This window comes from Thermobia domestica, chromosome 4 (assembly GCF_964235325.1).
Source record: "Thermobia domestica chromosome 4, izTheDome1.hap1.1, whole genome shotgun sequence".
Taxonomy (NCBI): domain Eukaryota; kingdom Metazoa; phylum Arthropoda; class Insecta; order Zygentoma; family Lepismatidae; genus Thermobia; species Thermobia domestica.
This window is the reverse complement of record NC_137457.1, coordinates 236,822,316-236,849,662: the sequence shown is the minus strand read 5'-3', so window position 1 is coordinate 236,849,662 and position 27,347 is coordinate 236,822,316. Positions and strand designations below refer to the sequence as shown.

The window sequence follows — 27,347 nt, the reverse complement described above, 5'->3', positions numbered from 1 at the left end:
TTAGTGACAGAATTATGTTTTTTCTACAATTCTTTCGAATGGTGCGCCAAAACGAAACCTGCACGGATTGATATTAAGAAAGGAAAATAAAATTAAACTTCATAAAGTAGACGACAGCTCATAAAACTGCACGCCGTGCTAATAAGTAATGTTTAAGTAAAAATTATAGTTTCCTGTTATTCTTGAAACTGTAAATAAATAAATACAATTTGAAAACTTGGTGTTAGTTTCCTAGACTTAAGGTTACAAATCACACGTTATTCTTCCACAAAAAGTACGCGACAATAAATGTTTTCAGTTTTCTTAATTCATCAGCTCATAATTCACGGGAATTAGATTTTAGAAACAAGTTAAAGTTAAGTTATCTAAATAACAACTACATCCATTTATTTTTCTAAAATTTAAAATGTTTCAACTACACCAACAATCATGGGACCACTTCAAATTTTGGAATGTCAAATATTCGGTTATTACATAAAGTATATTTAAATTACATTTCGAAAATATTATTTTATCTTTGCTGTTTGAGAATAAAATAATGTTTTTGTTTACCAACTTTGTTTACCAAAACAGTAATGAGTAAAAAAGGCTGACGATAGTTCTATGGATTGTATAGAATATAGTATAACAGCATCTTATTTTATAGTGGGCTTGATGGCCGAGTGTGCTAAGTCATATTTGTTTAACACTTGTTTTCTAATTTAAGATATCATTTTTACCTTATTCAAATCCCACTGTATGCTACATTTTAGTTTTTCTCTTACGATCTAATAAATTAATCGTAATATGATAATTAATGTATTCATTTTCAATATCTATAGTATGTAATTATGCCCTGTTTTAGAAGGAATATTAAAATTTTATGTATAGGCTTATATTTTGCGATTTCACTGAGACTGCGGTGAGACATTACAAAAACATCTAGCAATGAAGCAGAATTTATTATTTGAATCTAGCAAGTCATTTGATCTGTCATTCTCTTTTTTAAAACTGGTCTTTATTTGGGATTCATTACAAAATAAAATAACACTGATTTAGCTAGAATACATATTTTGTAGAAACTATTTGACACATTTGGCTTAACTTGGTAAATATTTGCTTTTCTATTAGCAAGTGAGTTGTTTTATTTTCTACCGGTGCTAGCATCAACGTCTGTAGACTTAACTGCCATCTGGAAAGAATCGATGTAGCTATTTGATGATAGGTTAACCGTATGCTTCTTTATCTGCAATGCGATGTTGCCACATAGTACAAATCGCGTCTTCAGACGACCATCCGGAAGGTATATAATTATATATATATATATATATATATATATATATATATATATATATTGCTTTATTGTGACCTGCAGAATAGTGCTCTGTGGTCCGTGGGCGCCATTTTTAGAACACCCGATATATATATATTGCAACATATTATTTAGTGATATGCCCTCTGTTAACGAATTCTGGATGTTCATACTCCATACCGAATATCGTGTATCTTTTTATGTTGAAATAAAAATAATCTATTGACAACAATACTATTTATTAGAATAATTTATGTACATATACATCACAATATTTACTTCATTTTGGTCTTTTTTGGGACCTTCTATCTTCACCTCGTTCATATATAATCACTTTGAGATTAGTCACACTTCCTGAAACATATTTTTTCAGTCGAAAACTGCACCGACGCATATTTTACCATGCCTGGCGAGGCAGCACTTTTTGTTAGATGTGCAGTCTCGATCCGTACTACAGCGTTTTTGACCATCACAGGGTTTCTGCAGCATTTCTCCTCTAGGTGGACATTGACCCATGTGTACTACAACATAAAATTTATAATATATTTTAATATTTTGTTACTGACATATGCAATAGGAAAAGATCGCAATGAATTAACTTTTTTTATAGAAAATAAACATCATATTAGTGGACATTGTACGAGGTGCTCTCTCCCAAATCTTTTCTCGTCTTTTTTACAAAACTTAAAGAAAATCTAGTTATTTTTCATAGTCTCAACTTCTATACCTGAAAGTAAGCAAAATAAATTTTGTAACATGTAAAACAAATACCTAAATACATTAAATGAGAAGGTTTAGATAAAATGGCGTACCAATAATAGTAAACAATGAAAAGATACAATCCAAAAATGTGGACAAGTGAAGTTTTAAAATTGAAATACTCATACGTTTCTAATAAAGCAGTAACTTATGTATTAAACCGTGAAACTATCTTTGACTCCAGCCTTGAAAAAACAGTGCTACCTAGAGTTCCTGGTTGGGCGATGTAAGCAGAACATAAATTCCCCAACCACTGTGTATAACTTTCTAGGCTATAGTTTGCTACCTTTTAAGCTACATATTGCCGCAGTTGTCTTATACCGCTGTACTAACGCCAGTTTTTTTTTTAATTTAATAACTCTTATTTTAAATTTCAAAGTTAAGATAGATTTTTAGCCTTGTCTTACCCTTAACGATTTAATACATTCGTGAGAGAATAGCAAATACAATTTAAAATATTCAGATACACAGAAAGAACATGGCTATGGGGAGCTGAGGGCAAGATATAATATTGTATTTGTGTAACTTTCGGTAAATGCTTTGGAAATTTTCCTCTTATCCCTAAACATAATTCCTAAATACACAACTAACAGTAATTAAAACAAAATAAATATAGTAATGAATACATCGGAATTTGTAATTTCATAAAGAATTTCTCAACAAAACTTGTTGATAGCATCTACCAGGAAAAGTTCATTTTCATTCAATATTTTTGTTAGTGAAAGAGAAGTGAAATAATTATCGGTTGTTGAATTTCTTCCATTTTTTTCATTCACCCCACCAACTGTAACACGCTTTGATTTTGTGGGTCTGAATTATCTTTCTCAAGATGAAGAAAACCATTTATTGTGTACTTAGTGTCGCACATCTACAGCGAGGCAATATTTTGTTCGTAGTTGTCACAGTTTGAGGTTATGAAGTGGGTAAATGAAGAGCGAGTCTTTCTCGGGAGTAGTTATTCGTCAATGGATATGTTTGGCCCTGGTTTGAAAGAAGTTGATAGTTTTCCTGGCTTGACAGTTTTCAATGAATTCACTTTAGATCTAAAAACAATATTGCAAATCTATCATTCTCACAACGCTTACAATGACATTTCTACATAAAACCTGCGAAGTCTCGCTGAAACTATTTCGGAGCTTTGTTTCATTACGACTAGGTAATCCCCAACTTTCAGAACCAATTATATGAATATCGGTATTCCTATAGTGAGGCACCCCATATAAAAACACAACTGCAATAAATTCTTTGCGTTCACTTATTTTGATAGATCATTTTGCATTTTCCAACACATTATGACCCTCAGTTTCTGTAAACCTTTCATATGCCAGATTGCTTTTATCAATCAATAGTTCTGAGCATTTACTACATTCTCAGATGCGTGTCATGCCGATTTCCATATTTATATTTGTATATAAGTAAGTATATTTGAGGTATTTTTACGTTTGAGTATTTAATTTGAATATGCAAATAAATTCTAGTTATCGAATATTTTATATTTCAATTAGGAAATTATATAAATAAGAACATTTTGTAATAGTGCTTAATAATCGTCAAATATCCTATTTTTATCAAGAAGTCGTAGATAGAAATTTAAGAAATGAGGCACCTAGAATCAAACCCTGCCAAATCCATTTATCATAGAAATCGACTTATGCATCCTACCCTATAGTTTCATACATGCTGAATTCAAAGAAGACATTGGTTTGTAGTTAAATCCGCCACATTCTACTGTAAAATAATGTTGAAAATGTGACTTGGTTTCAAAATCAGCCAGATCCGAAGTGAGCTAGGCCATGCTTGGTTTCAAACTCCGCTACATCTGCCGTAGCGATTTTGAGTTAATAGAGAAAGACTTGAAACAGTAAGACACGATTCTAAAACCAGAGAAATATGAGAGCATACTTGATAATCATGATACACTTCATAAGGTGGGGGTGACAGTAGCACTTAAATATTGGAAAATGGAGGCAGAAAATATACAAAAGAAGCCAGGCAACTGACATTTCAAATTCAACACATCCGAACAAATTATTTTGAAGCAAAATCAAAAGAAATTGTGTGTTCCTACATAGTCGAGGAGGAAGAAGATTATAATCTTGACATCGTTTAGCAAACTAACGTTAAAAGCCACCTTTCCTCAGGTTTAACAACATTATGTTTTCAAATCTGAGGTAGTTTTAATGAAAATTAAATTCCATGTATTCTAATTTTGACAACACAATAAAGTAGTTTTCAAGTTTACATTTTATTATTGATCTCCTATGTCATAAATTATTGGTTTACCCTCTTTTTATTGTTAAATCGTTCCTAGTTTTAAACCCACTTTGAAGCAAAGGCATAAACTTAGTTCTGATTTTCAACACTTGTTAAATCCTGTCAGTATCAATGTCAGCCAAATTCTTCACTCAGTATCAAAACCCGCCATATTCGAATTTCCTACAATTATTTTCCTTATATTTTAAATTGTTATTATTGGATAGTGTTCTTATTTTGTCGCAATGACACAATACAATTAACAACATGTTCGGTAAAAGAATTATGTTTGTACTTACAAGGATTTGTTTCTGACAGTTTTTGTAACTTTTCCACAAACGTATGTAATAGTATTTGGCGGGGTTTGATTCTCAAATATCTTCCTCCCCCCAAAGAAAAAGAATAACGAAATTCAGTGGTCAATGACCGAGACAGTATAAGAAATTGCCAACTCAGTATTTCTAGTAGAAACTAAGAATGCAATATAATGTTAAGAAACTGGATATAGAAACCAGAAATCTCCAGAAGAAAGACGGCAGTAAGACTGAAGTTGGCCTTGAAAGTACAGCAAAATAATCAGTGTAAAATTCTTTTTCCAATCAGGATTTTCACACATTTAGAAGCTTTTGCGTTTCTTACACTGGCTGGCGTAGCGAACCTCGAAAAAGTATACTAGCTTTCCAGACTGAAGTATGAAATCTATAATTTCAAAACAATAATTAATTGAAAACAATATCAACAACTAGACTTAACAGTGGAAGTGCTCATGTTCTTCGAAAGTAGTCAAAAGTATATTTCGTCTTTTTCCGTTTAGTTCTTTGTTATCGCTTTTAAAACCTTGTCTTTTAGTTATTTTTATTTTCAAGAAATCCCAAAGACATTTCTGGCATTGTTCGGCAGTGCTCTGCAAGTACGCCTGCAGGAGCAAAAGAGTATCCACTGAATGCCAAGAAAATTCACTGCAAAGTTTTTAAAGCATGAAGGCTCCATATATACGTGAAATATATAAAACAAATTTTATCTATCTGTATATAAAGTATGTGTAATTTGTAAAAATGGAATGAGTAAGCAGATATTTCAAAACAAAACTGCATGGACATTGTGTACGTTACTTATTCACGTTTTAAGCGCTAGAAGGAAGTTTGCTTGAATCAAATACCATCCTCATCTCGCATTACAAGGAGAAAAAGACTGAACATCAAATGTTAATATCACTATATAAAGACATAATCAGAAACTAACCGGAGTTTATAATGTGTCAAATTAAACGTAAAATTTGCAGTGTATTATACAACCATTAGAATGAAGTGATAATGAATTGTAAATAACATATTAACAAGCTAAGTAAATGGACATAAAAAGTTATGCCAGAAATAACTGTCCTAAAAAGAAATCTTTATCCTGAAAATAAAAAGGAAGAGCCTTAAACTCTTTCAAAGTGATTATGTACAACACTTAACAAAAGGAAGAGAAAGAAAGTTTCTGGAAACAATCGGTGAATCGATTTATGATTAGTCTGCGTCAGTTTGTGCTTTGCCTGAGTTAAGTCTCAGTTGGACTTAAAACAATCGTTAGCTGGCATTGTTAATTCTCAGGTTCAATCGTTGTGAAGTGATACATTTTCCACTTCTGTATACAAGTTGCATAATATAATATCGAGTTACTAAAGTTATTACTCAGAACATCGAACAATTCTATGAATATTTTCTAATCAATTTGTCCGCATATCTCCAATTTAATATTGGCACTCAGAAAATAGTTTAATTATTGCACTCTGAAGAGAGTTTAAAGTAAATAATCTCAGACTATTAATCAGCTACACTTTTATTGTGTTCCAAAGTGATTCACTTCTTAAGAATTTCAAAGTGGAATTACAAACGTGTAAAATTTAACAATCTTTTAAGTACTTCTAAACTTATAGATGTTAGCATTGTACTTACACCAAGACGGCTATTTGTGTAATCCCGTAAACAGTGCATAGATTCATTTATTGTACTTTCGAAACATGCTAATAGAAAGTAATAAAAAAACGTAAATAATAGTAAAGTAAAATTATACAAGAATACAGTATTTCACAAATTATCCTAATATTATTTACGGAATGTGAAAAATAAGCAGTGAAGTGTAATTATTTTCAAGAAATAATAGAAGTGTAAAAGTCAAACTAAGACAAAAGGACTATACTAAGGTATTATTACTACCCCTTCAGAATGGAAGGTACATGAAGAAAGTCCTAATTCAGCTTGTGCAGTCTGTTGGATAAAGACCCCGTCCAACGTTACGGCAGCGAAATATTTTAAGTCTAGTAACGGGCAAGTTCACGGTTAAAGTGATAGAGATAAGAAAACAATACCCTGATATAAAGATGTCATCTTCAATTATATGTTATGCTAACTTTTAATTGAAACATTCGACAAATAAATGAATACAAATTCAGTTTTTACCTTATGGTGATGTCAATATCCAGTTTAGATATAAACTGATAGTCAAATGGTATAATGTGATGTGATAAATATATCAGTGTTAGTGAAATAGTAGTTGTATCAGCATGGAATACATAGAGTTATCATCCTCACGTAGAAGTCTTCTTTTGGTGATGTTGAGTAAACTTTTCCTAATGTCTGTTTTCTTTCAGATTTGCTCCGAACTCTGCAAATTGATGCAAGAATTCGTGAGATTTATTAATAAATAGCGGTAATTACACAATCCCTTTCATATTATTGTGAAGATTACTATGTGCGTAAGTCCTTGTATCAAAGAAAGTCCGAGAGGGGTAATCAGACTACAAATATCTACCTCACACATATAAGAATGTATGAAGTAATTATAGTAAATCTTTTCCTCTACCAACATAAGCAGATAACTATTTATTTTATATAAAGGGACCAAGAAAGTTCTGTCGCTTTTTCACCCACCACCTTCGGGCATCGATCTACGTTTACCTGGTAGGTCAAAAATAGTCCCCATTAGCATCGACGAACTTCTGTATCCGTTTTGGAAGGCCATGGATTCCATCGCAGTAGAATTTGGTGGGAGGCGAAGAAGGTATCAACTCCATTTTACATCTCTACTAGAACTTTGAAATGGTTTGCTCTAAGATGATTTTCCAGGGAATTGAAAAAAAAAATAACCAAAGGCTGCAGAGTCTGAGGACTACGGAGAATGCAATAGTGTGTCCCATCCAAGGCGTAGAATGGTGTCCTGGGTCATCCTACCCACCTGATGTTTAGTGTTTCCTGCAACAAGAGGACCCCTTTGTCATTCAGAAATGCTGGCAGCAGAGTTTTGAGGTTTCCATGCACAAGGCTCAACTGCTGACACCACACAGCTGCATTGAAGCTCTGACCAGCTGGTAGCAGTTACCGATACACAATGACACGAGCAGTCTACCAAATATACATAGGGACCTTCTTCTGGTCCAGTGCTGATTTCAGCTGTTTGGAACCGATTCATGACATGCTAACTAATGATGACGGCGCATGAAGCAACGTACCATCCCACTTCTCATCACATGTCAACACCCTGTCTTCAAATGGCTCCTTCCTCAGACGAGACACAAAAGAAACACAGGTGTATGTTCGCGTTGCCTTCTGGCCCGAAGTCAGAGCATGTGGGACCCATCGACGCAACTTGTAGTGCTTCCCAAATTGATGCAGGTTTCTTCTCTCAACTGAATTCTAGTCCCAGTTTCTCACATGTCTGAGCACTGTTCGCCTCAATTTCTGCCTGAAGATCTTTATTTTGTACATGTGTAGATCTTTCGGCCTGTTGTGCGTCTTCGAGTGTTCTGTCACTGTCCTTGAACTTGATAAACCACCGCTGCATTGTTCGCGTATTCACAACACTCTCACCAAAGGCCTGGCATATCTTCCATCTTCCGAACATAAATTACGCTATGAGCAACATTATTGTAGCAGATCCATTTATCAGCAAAAATGATTTTCCCATGTAGAAAATTTTTGTGTTTCTTCCTTGCACTAAGAGAATTGCACACCTCCACACGGCGATTCTTATTAGCAGGTGTGAATTCTTGTAGAATCCAGAAGTATTTTTTTAACTTACCAAACTGCCGAACAATAGTGGTGTAGTGTATGCTGTAATGACACAGAAGGGGGAAGAAGTAAAGAATTTTTTTTGATTTCCTATCAACTTACGTAGAATAAATAATACAATATTTAAGCCTAATGTATATGAAAATCATACATTTTAGTTACCTGTGTATTGTAAGATATGAATAAGACAACTTCCCTGTCTATTGTAAAGCTTTTCAATTTAGACAGCCAGTCGTGAACTTAAACTTTAACTTTAGGTATGTTTCAATTACATTACGTTTGCAAATTCAAACTCAACAATCAACACACTGTGCACTACACCCACTAAGCTATTACTCATTCAATATGCTCAACTGAGTTTATATAACAATGAATTTAGGGAAACAGGTAAAGCACGGGTGGCAGATTGGACTTGTCAGAACCAATGTTTCCTACGAACTGCGACTTCACAGAAATTCTCACCACCAATCTAATCTGATGGGGAAAAAATAACTCTACACGGGGAGAGAAAATTCGCTTAGTCTTGAAGTTCACGCAAGATCATTGCGTTCACGCAAATTAGAAATTTAATTTAAGAATATGAGAAATACATACTATGAAGAAATGACTTTACTAAATACAAATTTAGTATAATCACCTTACTAAGTATAATGACTTTACTAAAGATGATTTTTTAAAAAACTATTTAACATATGAAAATTAAAAACACTCTATATCTATTCTACGTACCATGAGACGAAGATTTTGTTCCCACTGCCCTATGAGACATGATCTAACATGAATTTTTGCATTTTGCCTCTCGTTAGTAGGTCTAATAATAATAATAATAATATTAATAATAATAATAATAATAATAATAATAATAATAATAATAATAATAATAATAATAATAATTATTATTATTATTATTATTATTATTATTATTATTATTATTATTATTATTATTATTATTATTATTATATCAGCAGTTCCGCTACCGCAAGGGCTCAGATGCAAATTTCCAAATTTATCAATTTTACCTAAATTATCATCTTGGGCCATCAATTTTATTAATAACCAAGTTGATTTTACCATTAACCCCCAATATTCTCACGGACGTATCCTGCGCCCTAAAATGCGCATGTGGGAACCCTTGCTAATAAGAATTTTAACGGCAATACCAATAATAATAAGAAACACCGTTTTATATCTCTAAATGATAGATATAGTTGCAAAACTGGAGTAAAGGTTAGTCAATTAAACAGTAAATCAAAAAATCATTATTGTGGACATATTGTTCACTGTTGAGCGTTTAAAGTCAATTACTGTTTCTTTTTCAGTTTGTTCTACGGAATATTATAATAACATTCTGGAAACTAATTATGTAGATTAGATTTATGTTCATCAGTTAAAGAAAGTATGACTAGTAGGCTTAAGAAGTTGGTGATTATGAGAAAGAATCAAGTAGTAGAATAAAGAAAATGGAACTAAAGGGGAGAATCTCGAGAAGACTCACGAACACGGAGTTTGTCCACCATAAAGCCCACTTGGGTGCGTTTGGGTTTAACGAGAGACCCTACGCACGATATATGAACTAAGGTCGCCCCCATGTCATGAGAAATTTGAATTGCCTTTGGGTATTATGATGGGAGATAATTCAACCAGATAGCTATCCAGATAGCACCCAGATAGCACGTTAAGCTTAATTAAGGATTATCTTCCCATAATTTTAACTAGCCAAGTTCAGTTGTTCCAACAAGGTAGGAAGAATATTGGTTTTGTCTTGTTTATACGTTCAAAATATTCAGTTGTAGCAACTAGCGATAAAAATGGATTTTTATTTGTCTTACAATTAAAATAAGTTTCCATGAAAATCCTATGGCAACACTTCGGATACCAACAAGTTTCCGTGAATTTACCGTGGTACAAGATTACAGATTTTTGATGAGTAGCTTGAAACAACCTTGTATCCTGGTCATGAAAACTATACATCACGCTTTTCACAAGCACTTTCTGCTGTCGGGGTAATTCATTGACGGTCATGACAATGTTTTCAAGGATGATTTGGAAAGTACAAGCACCCTACCTCTAACTAACTAACTAACTCTATGGCCTATGGAACCCGGAGGTTCAGTGCCGCGTTCACAAAAGCTCTCCACTGACTTCTATCCTTAGCTAATTGCATCCAGTTTCTACTTTGTATTCCTATCTCTGCGAGATCCATCTTAATATTGTCCTCCCATCTGCGCTTAGGTCTTCCTAATGGTCGTTTTCCTATGGGTCTACCAGCCAAGACTTTGAAATCGTTTCTCCTTTCTTCCATTCTAGCTACATGACCTGCCCACCTAAGCCTCCTACACTTGACGACCCTAACAATGTTGAGTAAACCGTATAAACTATGTAGTTCCTCGTTTTGAAGCTTCCGCCATTCCCCATTCTCGTTCCTCTTGGGTCCGAATATTCTTCTCAGGATCCTGTTCTCAAATACTTTCAGTCTATGTTCTTCCCTCAGAGTAAGCGACCATGTTTCACAACCATACAGAACAACAGGCATGATATATTTTAAGCTTCAAATTCCTCGACAGAATTCGCGACGACAAGAGATTTTGAACCGAATAGTAACACGAATTCCCTGCTTTTAGTCGACATTTAATTTCTTCATGAATATGATTTTCGTCTGTTAATATTGATCCTAAATATTTGAAAGTATCCACTTTATCAAAAGCATTATTTAATATTTTAACGCCTCCACAAATTGCCGTATTACGGTCCCGACGCACTTCCATGTATTTAGTTTTCTCTGCATTTACTTCTAAACCCATGTCCCTGCAAGCGTTTAATAAGATTTCTGCATTTATTTCTATTGTTCTCCTATCATCCCCTATTAAATTTACATAATCAGCATATGCCATAACCTGGTGAATGCCGTTCAACTCTAGGCCCTGGTTGCTATCTTTGATTTTCCTTATGGCGTATTCCAGCACAAAGTTAAATAATAATGGCGACAACGCATCTCCTTGTTTCAGGCCATTTTCGACGTGGAAGCTCGTGGACAAAAATTTTCCTACCCGGACTTTACTTTGGGATTCACTTAAACATATCTTAATTAATCTAATTAGCTTTCTCGGTATTCCAAGTTCTGTAAGAACGTTGTATAATGTTTCTCTCCTAACCGAGTCGTAAGCCTTTCTAAAATCAATAAATAGTTGATGTACCGGGGTATTGTATTCCCACTTCTTCTCGAGTATTTGGCGAATGGTAAATATTTGCTCGATAGTTGATCGATTTCGTCTAAATCCGCACTGATAATCTCCAATAATTTCATCTGCGTATGGGGTCAATTTTGCTAACAGAATATTTGAAAGGATTTTGTAGGATGTTGACAGAAGAGAAATGCCTCGATAATTATTACAGTCAGTTTTGTCGCCTTTCTTGTGAATTGGAACAATGAGTGATTCTTTCCACTCTTGTGGCAATTCATCCTTGTTCCAGATAAGGAGAATGAGTTTGTGTATCTTGTTCCATAATTTTTCGCCTCCAGCTAAAATTAACTCAGCCGGAATTTCATCTACACCCGGAGATTTGTGTTTCGTCAATTTCTTTATAGCGGCTTCCACTTCTATTTTATTGGGTTCTGGAATATACGGTTCTGCGGTGTGTATCTCCTTTTCTCCACGCACATTAGTTTTTGGCTGCGTGTTCAGCAAATCGTCAAAGAAATCTTTCCATTAATTTAAGAGGCTATCCGTATCGGTGAGAACTGTTCCGTCAGATTTCTTTAATATATAAGCACGAGGTTGATAGCCTTTCTTATATTCGCTGATCCCCTTATACATGTCCCGAATATTTTTATTTTTACTATCATCTTCAAGTTCCTTAATTTTAGCTTTCAAAAAATCCCGTTTCTTTGTTCTAAAAGTCTTGGAAGTTTCCCGCCTGATATCTGCGAAATTTTGTGTGGTTGTTTCATTCGGATTTTGTAGCCACCTTAATTTTGCCTGTTTTCTCTTCTCTGCTAGTTTAATGCATTCTTGGTCGAACCATGGTTTGTTCCTACGTATTTCCGCGTGTCCCAATTTTTCTATTGCTGAACTTTTAATGCTATCTCTAATTTCAATCCAAGTATCCTCAACACAAGTGCACTCCGAGTCTTCTAAAACCGCGAATCTATTCGAAACTTCAATCTGGTATTCCTCTCTTACCTGACTCTCTTCTAATTTCTTTCAATTAAATCTCTCCGTTTTCGGACATTGAATATTACCTTTATTCAACGATAATCTCTCCCGTTATATCGCTGCTACCAGGTAGTGATCAGTGTCACAATCAGCTCCTCTAAACGACCGGACGTCAATTATGCTAGATTGTCTTCTTCTATCTACTAAAACGTGATCAATTTGATTATGTGTTTTTCTGTCTTGTGATGTCCAAGTGTATTTATGAACGTCGCAATGTGGGAATTTTGTACTCTTCACGATTAGGTTTTTGGATGTTGCAAAGTTCACGAGTCTAACACCGTTGTCATTACTTTCCTTATGCAAACTTTCGTTCCCTATAATTGGTTTGAAAATATCCTCTCGCCCTACCTTCGCATTGAAATCCCCTAATAGAATCTTCGTATGGTATCGCGGGAGTTGGTCAAATATCCGTTCCACTTCTTCGTAAAAACTATCTTTTATATCGTCACCCTTATCTTCAGTTAGAGCATGTACATATAAAACAATAATATCACACCACCGTCCCTTAAGAGTAATAAAAGAAAGTCTGTCAGTAACAAATTCAACCCGTTTAATTGCTGGTAATATTCGTTTGTGAATGAAAAACCCTGTTCCTAACTGGTGATTTTTATTTCCTTCCCCGTAAAAGAACGTAAAATTTCCGGAATTCTCAGATCCATTTCCTTCCCACCTAACTTCCTGAACTCCTACTAAGTCCATCCTGTATTTCTCTAACTCACTCGTTACAGATTTTAACGCGCCTGCCCTATAAAAACTTCTAATATTCCATGTTCCAAATCTCATGTCCATTTTCTTTTGCTGAGGTCGTGCCAAGTTATCAGTCCTTGTCCGAGGCTTTTGTGAATTTTTTTGAACAAGTACCTTTTTTTTTTACAGGATGAGGGTGTTAGCCTTACCCAAACCCCCAATCTGGAGGACCACTCCTAGTCGTCTGTCCGCGACTGCTTATTCAGTATATTCGCAGGTAACCTCTATATCTAGAGGCCTTCTCCTCGATCCGCAACCTGAGGACGCGCCATGCCGTGGTGACAGGAACCCACGTTCGAACCCGCGTTACGAACAAGCACCCTAAACGATCTAATAATACTATTTAAATTTAATTTGTGAATGGGATTTTCTCTTATTTATAAAGCATATTTTATGCAAAATAGGTAAAGTGAAGAAAGAACAGATAATTAATTTAAAACTTACCAATCATAAATTTTGATGTATCAAAAAGAAGAGAAGGTTGCTTACCGGCGACAATTCTAGAACATTAAATAAATAAGACTAGAAAACTCCCCTGAGAAACAAATATGTTAAACATGCGATAGAGATTCATCAGTAAGAGTGAACAGGAGGGTAAGTTGCAGTGCTTGATCAAAAATAAGAATCACATTTATTGTTACGCACATCAAGGAAATATTATTCTCCATTTCGTGACATAATCTCCCTCGTACTACAGAATATTTTTTTATTATTAACAAGATGTAGGTTTATATTTTTCCAAATATTCGAAAACAACGGATTATTTTTTAAAATATGGTAAATATTGTTCAATATATAAAGTGATATTTTCAATTTCGTACAGTTAATGCTGTCTGTGAGGAAAAAAATAAATATTTTAGCAAGAGAGAATAGACCGAAATAAGCGACTAAAACATTGTATTGAAGCACAGTGATTTGTGTAAACATTGCAATATCCTTAGTTTATTATTATTGGATAGTTTTCGTCACAATGTCATGCCGCATGCTTATATCCTCTTTTATTCAATTCAAAATGAGTATATCGATGTTTTAAAACTAAAGGTACCAGTCAACCAGATTGTTAGAGCTGTATATAGTTTTCGGAAATTATACAAAATTATTTTTTCTTGATATGACTTGTTGATGGAAAGACAAAACAGTGAACATGAAAATATTATAGTAAGAACAATAGGTTGACAACTCAAGAAGTTTCATCAATATAATTAGTATATGAGTGATTAGAGTATTAAAAGTTCGTATGATTACAGTGTTTATGACAGGCTTCAGTTTTCTGCTTTTTTATGTCCTTCAAAGCTCAAAGCTATTTTCTGTTCACAAGTTTCGTGGCACCTTTGAAAGTGTAAACAGGAATATAGTTTCTAAAATTGCCAGCTGATTAAGATTATTGTGCAGGCGTAAAATTTGTCAATGCCCCGTTTTTCATGATAATGATAGGTTGTGAACGTTTTCAGGGCATGTAATAGTGTTAATAATACCCGTTTAATGAGGATTAAAGTCTTAATGATAAATGTTTAAATAGGACTAAGGAAGTTGAACTATCTTCTATGCTCATTTTTCCTCAATTTCATAAGAAACGGAAGCTAAATGCTCTGGCGATGTTGTCATTGAAGTAAAGGACATACTTCATTGAGTACGTGCAGAGCAATTTGTTACGCTTAAAAATACAAGACTACTTATAATATGCAAGGGGTGAAAAAGATAACCTTTGCTTAACTCTCCTATCCCATTATACTAAAGTATAAATATTTTGTCTGTGCCCAACCTCATTTACACTCCAGGAGCTGTCACTATTTGGATTTAAAATCACAATTTGGTACTGTAAAGAAAATTGAAAGGGACAAATTTTCCATTCTTCTAAGTTCTATTATTAAATGATTACGATGTAATTATTGGGGACATATTAGCTCAAATATCATATACAGCCAATAATTTTAATACAACATACTTAGTCAGTTCTATTATACAAAATGGTACCAAAATGTTTCGAAACTAGTCTGTAACAAGCGAACAGGTGGCATCAAGCACATTCACAGGGAACACCGATCTCCATAAGTCATTGTACCTAGAGACATCGTCCTGTGTACACTCATGTCCAAAATGATTGTCTTATATATATAACTGTCTAGTTGTAAGAATATAATTTGATAATGATATTGCAGGGCATTTTTAATACTGATACTATATGTATAATCGGGAAATGTATATTTGTGGTAAATATCATTGAAAAATAATTATAAATACAAAAATTAGAATGAGTGAAACAAAATGTTGCTAAATGGACATGAATGTTTTATTTTCGTTATATTGTTCTTATTTATTGCTCTTTTGACATGAAATTTGCCATATACATGTCTTTGCCGATTATACACATACTATCATAACAAATACCGGTCAGATTCGTTATCAAATTATACTCCTATAGAAACCTATTTATAGACATGCAACAATAATTTTGGACATGAGTGTACATAAGGAGCTGTGCAGGTGGTGCTATTCTGAACATGTGCGTTACCACATTTGCGATTTCATCATGGACAGCAAGTTAAGACAAAGATTAAACTTGAAAATCTGTGTGACACTAGGCAAATCCAAGACAGAGACGCTTGACATAAATCGGGAAGTTTACGGCAATGCTGCGATGATTCGTTCGCGATGATTTGGGTGGCACGCGCGCTTCAAGACTGGAAGAACATCGATGATTGAAGACGATAAATCAGGATAAGCACTACATCGAAAATGTTGAAACCATTTTGCAATTTGTGCATGACGATTGTTGGAGAACAATCGAGAAGATTGTTGCCATTTTCGGTGTTTAATATGGAAGAGTGTGGATAATTCTTATGTGTGATTTGAACATACGCTGCCAATTTCATCCCCAAGGTGGTGTCCCAGAAGAAGAAGGAACGTCGCTTCGAAGTCTACAAAGAACTCCGTCAGCGTGCCGTGGATGACTCGTTCTTCATTTTGAGCATCATTACCGGTGACGAAACTTGGATGAACGAGTACGATCCTAAGACGAAGCATCAGTCTGCGCAGTGGAAGAGTACATCATCTCAACAGCTCAACTAAGTGCATGCTCATCGGCCTTTTCAACATGACAAATATTTTGCATCACATATCCGTCCCTAGGGTCCAGACTGTCAATAGCAGGTTTGAAGGCGGTTGACGGAGGACATTCGAACATTCGGTGAAATAAATAGGATATGTGGCGTACGAAAACCTAAACTGCATCACGACGACAAAGCACACTATCACCATTCTCTTCTAACACATGAGTTTCCCAATAGAAACAATATATTTGCACTTCCGCACCACCCTACTCACCAGGTTTGTTACTACGGTCTCCGCCATCTTCCCAAAGCTGAAGATGCAACTCTAAAGTCTCCGTTTGGACGCCAGTGTGGAGATCAAGAGCGAATAGCAGAATGTCCTCACGTACCTCGAAGAAAAGACTTCCAGTACACATTCCAGCAGTGACAGAAACGCTGGGAGGTTTCTATTCCAGTACACGGTTATTATTTTGAAGGTAGTAGTGTGAAAATGAAGAGAAATTAGGTACTTTCTCGTAAACGTAACTAGCCTAGAAACTTTTGATACCATCTCGTATTACGAAGAAAATGTAATTTAGCAATATGTTTAATGTTGATAACTATCTGTCCGTCTTTCTTTATCATGGCATTGAGTTATTTCTTTTAGTAAAAGCTATCATTTGTTTTACTTTAAAATAAGCGAAGATTTTATGTGTTTGATAATGTAGTCACTTACTTAAAATCTATTTAAGTGTATCTTGCCAAAGTAATGTTCACGTTTAAAATGCAGGAGGCAATAAATATGGACCGGGTATGGACTTTTTTATATTAAATATGATTGTTGGAATTAATCGCTCAATATCGTAAATCCATTTTCGTTTTCACGTACTTGCATTTTCTCAACCATCTGTGTCCAAACTCAATATGAAGGCACGACGGGTCAGCAATAAAACGCTCACCGCCACTGAGCAAGTCTCTGGTTCAAGCCCAGTCCATGAACATTTGTGTAGGGCAACATTGTGTTCGTAGGTTTCTCGAAATTCTTTCGTTTTCTTACATATTTTCATATCACCTGTTCATTCATAGCATTCAGTGTGATTAGTCATCATTCTCTTTTAACTTACAGGCATATAACCGTAGAAAGTACTACGCAATTTTATTAAAACAATGAAAGAATATTTTTTTTTTACCTTACACCCATGGGACACTGAGCCCAAATAGTGTTTCCCTAAATATTTTATATAGTTTATATTCAAAAGCCACTGGATTTTTTCACTATGGAAACAGAAATAAACATGAAATTATATTGAAGTTTTCAAGACATATTACTTTCATTAAGAAATGTTACATCGGGAATCAAAGAAGTGTTCGATGTACTGAACAGTATATATCAAGCATAACATTCTACAATAATGGGACAGAACTGATATTTCTGCTACTTTAAGCTCGTTGGATTTGTCTGGATCTTCTGGTCAGACCAAGTCTGAGGAATGAGACACAGACTAATATAATATGCACACAAGTCATGGTGCGGTGACCGATGTCCCGTTCAGTTACTGACTATCATTCAAAATAATAGAATCTTCTTTCGTTACATGCATACGTATTTTGACGGCCTCTATATTTGTATTCAAAGTTGTTCTCAGCATGTTGTACTATAATTGCAAAAATTAAAATTAAAATTAGTGAATTTTTCTTTGTACATAGTATGTACAAGTGTGAAGATATGTGTATTTGGTCACATAACGAAAAATTTTATTTCGGACTTTGGGACATTTTATTTTAAAATTCATTACAGTGAGAAGCATGATCGTTCATTTAATGTTGAATAACTTTTCGACTTTTTCTCAGTTCATTTGCTCTTCCTACTAGGAAGTTTTCTTGCTGTCTGTCATTTCTTTCTTATACGTGTAATTCCTTAATCAATAAAAATGACAGATTGTTGCCCTGTCAGCATTCCTATCAACACCCCACTTTTCATCGAAGAGGTAGTCCGGATCGTATGAGAGACCAGTCAACATGTAGGAGCATAAACCACGATTTCGAATTTACGAGAAGTTTACCTTGCTCTAACTTAGAGAGCACTTTGCCTTAGCAAACGTTGTAGCCTTCAGTTGCGATGAATAATCCGTTAGAGAGCTATTTCGACTTTGATTAGATTTACTGTATTCGCATCGTTGGATTTCCTGCCTGGGTTTCGCAAACCCTTAACTCTCAACTACTTGAACGACCAAGTGACCAGAGAGAAGGATGGACGGACATCAACCCATTGAGAGAATCATCGAGAAGGCAACACCAAGATTTACAAGTAAGTGCAAATAGATTAACCAGTTCTAAAATTTACTCCCTTCTCACCCTTTTCAACCCCTTCGATATCACAATATGTTTCTTTTGTATATGTTTGATTTTATTTATTGTCAACCCATTTCAGATCCTGTACTTTACGCTCTACCAAATTCAATGCCTACAAAATCCTGGCCGCAATTTGTCAGTTCTAACATCCCCCATCACACTATCTATTAGCGCGTTATCTGAGCGTTCAGACTGACAAGGGGCGACTGCACACAAGTACATGTATATATTCTTTGTACATGTACATATATACACATGGTTCTTTATATATAATAACATAATATGCAAACTCTTTTGTTGTGTGTTAGCAAACATTACAAACAAATCACACTCCACTTTGCTTAAAATAATTGTTTGAAGTTAATACAAAATTTTCTTCTTGTTTAGCCCATGTGCTAAAATAAATTGAACATATCTTACCCCATCCGACTACGCCTTTACATATCGTCTCTGGAACGCACAATCCGTTTTCCTTTTCACGAAAATATCCCTTTACACAATAGCAATCGTATTCACAATTTTCTGGACACTTCCTATGCTCAATTAAATGATCATGACATGTTACATCACATGGTTCATCACATTTCTTCGTATATGTTTCATATGGTTTGCATTCTGTAACAGATAATAATGAATTATACACTAACATGAAAAATATAAACTGAAATTTTTAGTTTCTGAAATATTTAGTAACAATCTTGACAATTGATTATTATGGTAAAGGAGACTGATATTATAACAAGTAAATGATTACAAAGAGGATGGCTCTAAAATGTAGTAAAAAAAGGCAGTACTTTCTCAATAAATATGAGAAAAATAATTAATAGAGAAAATATGGACATTTATTTCTATACGCATGAGGAACAACCGAAGAAAAAGTTTGTAACCAATATATCTTTATGAGAGATTTGGAAACTTAGTGTAAGTCACGATGATTGACGTTAATTTCAGTTAACAACTTCTGGCTTGGCTCCTTCTAGATATTGCCTGCCTCATAGTTTGAGGACAGGATTCAAATTTTTTGTTAACTGTGCATTTTGTGACTAAGAAGTCATTATTCGCACAAATGTTCTTCATATTATACCTAATAATTTGCAGAAAGGAGCCAAGCTAAAATTTTGAGTGGTGATCTAGAAAGGCATGGTTTCCAACCTACATGAGTGGATTATTATTTGCAGCCTTTGAGTTCAGTAGTACGCTCCAACGTCCCTCCTACGACAAAAACGTGTAAATATGCCATGAGTTAATCTTTAACTGAAACTAAAACCAATATCAGCGCTGTTCGGTTTAAAAGGGAACTTGTAGGGTGGATTGAATACTTTCAATTGTACATCTTCAAGTTTTGATGCTTAATGTGTTTGATTCATCACCTGTTTTATCAAATTATAAGTAAATTATCACAAATCACTTAAACTCTAAATAATGGTTATTAGTGTTAAAGAGTTGGTTAATTGTAGCATAAGAGCATCTTTAAAAAGACACAAAAATTAGTAAATGCTAACATTGTTACTGTACAAGAGCTATCTATATTCAAGTAACATTAAAAATACGGTATGCCAAAAAAAACACTTTATTTATATCACAAACTTATTTTAAAATACAGAAGCCAAGGCAATTTTAAAAAAGTATTCAAAGCAGATCATTCGTAACGTATTTTACAGTACAAAAGTAGACACAAGTCAACGAAGGACTTTTAGTATTTGCATCAATTTTCGAAGCATTCTTCTTATTTAACCAATTCGAAACATTTATTTGTTGCAATGGATACAGTGGTTCACTATGAGGTCACATTGCCTTTAGTTTTCTTCCAAGCTCACGAAGTTACTTGGGGAGCATTCTGCAATAGTTTTGAACACTGTCACCAAATCATGCACAGATGAAATGCAGTGCAAACATGCTGAATCAGCGTGTCTTGTGTAGGTGGGATTGAGTAAATGGTTCTACTTTTCTTCGTAAATAAATACTTCATTGCTGCATTCATAGTATTTTTACAGCATGACTTATTATAAAATAGCACAACTTGCTTTCCTACTGAAGGGATCACCTGATTTATCTTCCAGTTGGCCAGTTCATTACAAGCTTTAATCACTTCTTGTAATGCGTTCCAAATTCCACATGCCATTTTCTTGCCTCTCCTACAAGATGATGAGATGCAACCACATCGTTTAAATGTGGGGAACATCTAAAGTGCTTCTTCTCTTTATAGTCTCGGTGACTGTATTATTTGTCTGGCGTTGATGTACGAAATAATCATTCACTGATATAATAACTTGCGTGGTTTCCCTTTTAAATATAACTATTGTTTTTACTTGGAAGGACTAACGATTGTACGTGGAGATCATATATTTATAGCAGTTGTTGTATTCCATATACGGTCTTTATCATACAATAGATGAGAGATTGTTCATGTGGATTGTATAAAATCGATATACCTAGAGCTGTTGGCGAGCCCAATAACGACTGCATCGAATGTTATACATTGCACTCTTCTCGGAAGATCCTTTATAGTATCAAATTCGTCATGAAATGGCACTGTAAAATTACCAAATGTTTTGTCCAACACCAAAGGAAACTAATATATCTTTTACTGTCACTTCCTAGAAAGCCCTGCTTTTCAAAATCACAATCTGAGTCAACACCATGGATGAGCCTTTTTCTGTATCTAGAAGAGATAGCGTCTGCCACATAAAACATCTTCCTATGTCCGCTTCCTTGCGATTCCAGGACCTAATGAATCCATGTTCGTTCTGTTAGCCGTAGCCAGTGCTGAAAGCCATATTTCTTTGTTAGTTTCTTTGATCTCCATCAACTTTGGAACAATTAAACGAGAAACCATTTGGTTAGTGCTGTTGGTCCTAGGAACTGAGCGAAATACTTGGGAATTGAAGTGCTACGTGACACGCGATATTTCCAAATAGTGCCTGTTTATTATCTTGTAATTTCTTTCATGGAGCCGCATGGTATTCAACTGAAACCACATGGAGCCGCGGTGGCTCAGTTGTAGAGCGTTCACCTCTGGTGCTTGGGGTATAGGGTTCAAACCCTGCTCCCGCCACGTGAACTTTGTGGTGGATAAACACCGTATGCGTGGGTTTTCTCGGGGTTCTCCCACTTTCTCCATTCGACCATTTCATTCATTTCTCATAATCAACGTCTCCTTTAGCCTAACTGGCATAAGCGTGGGACGCAAAACTTAAAGATTTCATTTTTTTTATTTCAACTGAAACCATATCGATTCGTTTGGCTGTATCAAATTGTTTAGTGAAGTATTACCGTGGATATATTCTTCAAACGTTTTGCTTCTTCTCGAGAAATCATGAATAATACCTGCTTCACCTCCACGTCTACTACATACCTTTGTTGCTCGGAAAAGTCATCGATGTCTTGCAGTGATGGCTCTTGACCAAATCCAAGGCCGCTCAAAGGAGAAGGGGGAATTATTGAATTGACTGGAAGTCCTGAAACATTCGAAAAGTTTCATTTAGCATCCCTGGAAATATGGCGATACACTGAAGACACTGAATTTACTTTTATATGCGCACACATCATAATGCATATCATGAAATAGCCAATGATTATTGATTAAAATGGTAATTCTTTTCTGGAAACAACATAAAGGTTTATGTGGTCGACAATATACTAACAGTACAATCTCATAGAGCTGATATCGCAAAAATTGTAGAATGAGAACGGCATTTGAAAATCACGAGATTTGTTGAAGACAGATTGGAGAATAAAGATAGGAAAGGCAGTGGCCTGTTAGAAGGAAATAGATTCGCCATATTAAAGAATCAACAGAAGAGATGATCAGGTGTTGGTGAAAAGTGTACTAGGTTTACAAATGACTGTGTATTGTTTAGTTGTCTGTGCATAGCATGTCAGTAAACATAAGGTAATTTAGAGTAACTATTTAAACATTAAAATGAACTGCACCCTCCGTTCCTCTCAGTAGGAGATTCGATGCATCTGAGTCACAAGTCTAGTTTCCTCGATAACTTAAAGTTTTCTGAGACGAAGAAATTTTACAAAGAGCTTGCAGTAGACATGAAGATATTTCATGGAGTAGCTATTATTCATATGATTTCTAGACGAGCACCCAAAACGTTTGAAGAATGGCAATATTATTGAATACTTCCAAAGAACAGCTTACAATAATGAAAGCTGAATCAAAGTGGTTTGGGATAAATATTTTCTAAGGCAAAATAATGACAAGTAATGAAAATACACTATTTGGAAATAGAACAACTTATATAACACTGCAATTGTCAAAGACTTTCCTCAGATTCTGTCTTATAAGTGACGACGCTAGAGGGAATAAGGGGCCGGGTACCCCTAAAAAAATTGTCCGCCCTCCAGACCAGGTCCGCAGCTAGCAATATTTCGTTGGGAGCACACCTTCTTGAGAGGGCACGAAAATTTATTTCATGATACATTATTGCAATTACGGCAGCAATAATATCAGCATACCTTTTAAATTCTGGCTCTTGCTTAGCAATTTACGAATCCAATTTAAATTTGCATCGAAATTTACATTTTTTGTATCGCATTTTTGGAAGCAAAGGCAATTATTATCTTCATATTTTGCTGTTTTACGCGAGCATTTTTTTATATGTAGTAGAAGCACATATTGTAATTCTACTGATTGTCCAAGCTGATAGCTGGTTTAGAATGTGTTACTTTGAATTTTTTTTTCTGGGTCAGTAATATTATTATGAAACCGGAAGTTGGCATTACGTAACGAACGAAATGAAGCTTAATTTTTATTGCAAAACCACAATAAAATATTTCGCAAAAGTGTTAATTTCTTAACACATATTGTAGTCAAATGATGTCTGGAGTAAGTTTTCTTTCATTTTTTAAAGTTGTAAATCGTACACTGCTTTTCCTTCTACATTTCAATGAAAAACAAGACGATTAAAGGAAGAATATTTCGGGACGATCACTATGAAATAATTGTGTACATATATCATTTATAAAGTGCTTACCAGAGCTTCAAACTATAGGGGACAAAAAATGAGCATAGTTAAAATTACCTGTTTTGCTAGTTATTAATTTTAAAGAAAAATGTAACCTGAGTTCTTCCATCTCGAAAGACCATTTAGGTGCTTTATTTTCATTACGTTTTGATGTGACAAAGCTCATATTGTTCCTTTGTAGTCAACTTTCCAGCCCGGCTAAAAAGATGGATGATTAAGACAAGTGAAAGGTGATTACATAATTAGTAGAATGAGAATGTGGAAGGAAAGAGGAGTACCCAAGAAAACCCTGGACATCGAACCCTATACACCCGACGTAAGTGGTCTACCACTGAGCTGGCCAAAATACCGTCGTGCTCCCAAAATATTTTGGGGGGGAAGAACTATCGCAACTAAACTTCTCTCATGGATTGTCGGGCTGGTATGCTGTCTTTGTAATAAAAATATGAAATTATTACCATAAATGAATCGCAATTTTGTGTAACATACTACTTTAAGAGAGAGTACAAAATCAAGAAACACTATTTCTAATTTGTACTCCTGTTTCATTTAATCCTGTATTATATGAATACCTCGAATATCAGTTCTCGGTTGATCATTATGTGACACTATCACACTAATCACTCGCATCAAGGATCTATAAAACATTCTCCATAAACACTTCAGAACAAGATGCATATGTGCTTGGCACGGTTGAGAACTTTTAACTTTTGTGTTGTGATTACTTAATGAAGCAGGATTAGGTTATTTCAAATAAAACAAAAAGAATGTGCACATATTATCTAACACGCTACCATCAAAAATCTAAAAACAAGCGTTTTTCCTACCCTCTACAGTACAAAAAGTAATAGAAATAATAAAGATTGTAAGTTCAATATGGATACTTGCTTTAGTAAACACAAAATAAACGTAAATTTGATTTCATTTCCCAGAAACATTCAACAGTTTTATTCTTCAAGACTGTTTTCATAATGTGTCAACGAGAGCTCCACTTTAAAAGTGCTCGAGTATTTTTTTTTTTTAATACCAATAGAACAAATTTGGATGTTCTATTGAGAAGCGTTGATTCTCTTTGTGATGTAAGAACCGTTGTAAGACAAGAAAATGTGTACCTATATGTTGCTGTTGAAGCAAAAGTTTTTACAGTTTATGCATATAATTTATACACATGGAGAGAAGCACTCTAACATGATACAACATATATGAGGTAATTTAAATATTACTGTCGCTGTCGTTGCTCGATAAAATATTTTCTCTAACAATTTCAACTTTTAATTCGAAAGCTTGTTTATTGCAATAATGAAATACTTCGGAAGAGTTCAAAAATGCTTCTGATTGTGGCAACATATAATTGAGGATTTCAAATATTTTTCATTATACCCTACAAATATCTCTTTAGTTTATAACATTGTATGGTGGTATACCTCATTAAAATTTGCTTTTGTTAGAATGCTTCGTCTTGAGTCATATTTAGAGATGCTGCAACAACATAATCTTTTAAAGACGGAAGAATTTTCCGAATTCGCTTAAATGGAGTGAACTCAGAATCTGATAATTTCGTGCAAATCTTCTGTAATACGTCTTTGGCTGCAGTAAGCATGTTGCCATATCCATAATGTCTTTTGTACTCCAAAACTGAGAGACAAGATCTGACAACTTGATATGTTTTCCGAGATAACTTTTTTTTTGTCTTATAGCCATTGTTAGCTGCCTCAAATGTTAATAGGATTTTCTAACATTGGAGATAAAATGAAACAGAATTCAAATATACAACGCAATTTTTAAAATATGTTTAAACTTCAGTAGATAACGTAGTGTTTACATGACCTAGTTCCCTTGAGAAAATACCCCAGCACGAACTTATATTATCAAAATTCTTTTGATTAGTTTTCATTGTTTTCAAATGTCCTGCGCATCGTTGACTCATCGACCTATTAAACTTTCTACCCCAATTATTTCTTTTTTGAAAAGAAAATCTGCACGCAAGTTCATTATTATAGCAATAAACCTAATTGACTAGTCTTTAATGTTATTGTTCTAATAACTTTTGAGCACATCCCCTATATCCTTCTATCCTATCATCACTACGACTGCTATAACAGTGAAAGTATCTCCTCTTGTCGAAAGAACTTCAAAAAAGTTTTCTAGTATATTTTTAGATGATAAATCTGTAACGCTAATTCTGTCGTGAGATATGTTACATATGCCTTGATTCTAAATGTTTATGCAATATTATCTAGAATAATTCAACGCAATAATGCATTTCAAATATATATTATTATACTTGAACGTATAACTTGTTCGACACCTTAAAATATTGTACATTTAGCTTACACAAGATGGTTCTTCGTTACATCTATATCTTTCTAGTTACTATAGCAACGACATCAAAACAAGTAAACAAATCGTCATAGCAACGATAACAGAGAAAACCCTCAATTTAATCAAGGATCTTATAAAATAGAAGATCTGCCCATATATATCTTCATCCTAATAAATAATGAAGCCACAAACAACAGAGCATCGTCACGTCTGATTGGCTACTCTCCGCCATCGTCTGATTGGCTACTTTAGTTTCCGCCATGTTTGTTGGCTCAAAACATTGCGATCCTATTGGGTGGAGTGGGTAGAGGGGTGTGGCGAAACTGTAACGTATGGCTTCAAGATTTTGTTTCAAGGGCAGATCCTCTATTTTATAAGATCCTTGAATTTAATACAAAATATTTAATTTATTTCTCTATATGATTTCTTCTTCTTCGTCTTCTTGATAACTTGTGCCCTTTTAAATAGCTCATTTTGCCCGCAAATAAAAGTGATACTTAAAAGTACATAAGATATACATTATCGTTGTAAATCCGATAATTGAAAACACCCCACTATATGCACGTTTTTATGAAATAGCGAACACTTTTCCTGTTTTATCAGTTTTGTCTGATAAGCCGTTAACAAGCTATCATAATGTGCAGGATTGCACAAAAAATATTAAGCAATGTTGTAAGATGGAAAATATTTTATCTTATATTATGTTTGGCGGATTTCCGAGTGTTACTGAAAAATGAGCTGCTTCTAGAATTAAGGATGGATTTAAGTATCGTCGATTTCGGGAGAATACAAAACGATCACAGTGGCGATAAGTAAAGTAAGACCATAGACCAATTATAAAAAGACTTTTATTATAATTTTTTCAATTATAGTATATATAGTAGAATTTTAATAATATATAGCAATGTAAATTGGTTAAGGATATATCACATCTATTAGACACTCTTGGCAATATTATTTTCCAGGTGTACATTGAAATCATATTGTGCCGTCATTATCACCGATTGCGAGGAAACTTATTTTGGAAGAAAGAGGACACAATGATTACTTGAGTTATTTTCAAAGGTTCAAAGGCACGAGCTACGAGAAATCGTAAGAAAAGACTAGGTTATACCAGAACGAAAGATCGAATAAAATTTTTAGTACTGAGCTACCTAATTTATACAAGGATTAGAAGAGGGAAAGAATATGAAGAGATGTAGAGAAGGTATGTACAGTATTCGAAAAGAAAAACACTAGTTCGTTCGAAAAATATTACAGAGGCTGCTGAGCAAATGAATCAAAGAGAAGATGAGTTCAGTCATGATGGAGAAAAGTTTCTATTTCTAAATGAAGAAGTTAAGATTATCGTC

The 27,347-nt window shown here is 34.4% G+C and overlaps 1 protein-coding gene across 1 annotated transcript in view; it reads right to left on the bottom strand.

Annotated features, from left to right (window-relative positions):
* Positions 1–1,591: 1,591 nt before the first annotated feature.
* The window catches only part of LOC145683064 (uncharacterized), a 43,661-nt gene continuing 17,905 nt past the window's right edge, over positions 1,592–27,347 (bottom strand). The window contains exons 3-4 of the mRNA XM_081754424.1: positions 19,118–19,312; positions 1,592–1,812 (exon numbers count right to left, since the gene is read on the bottom strand). Coding sequence (XP_081610550.1) covers positions 1,661–1,812; positions 19,118–19,312 — 347 coding nt within the window. The 3' untranslated portion in view covers positions 1,592–1,660. The remainder of the gene's footprint in view (positions 1,813–19,117; positions 19,313–27,347) is intronic.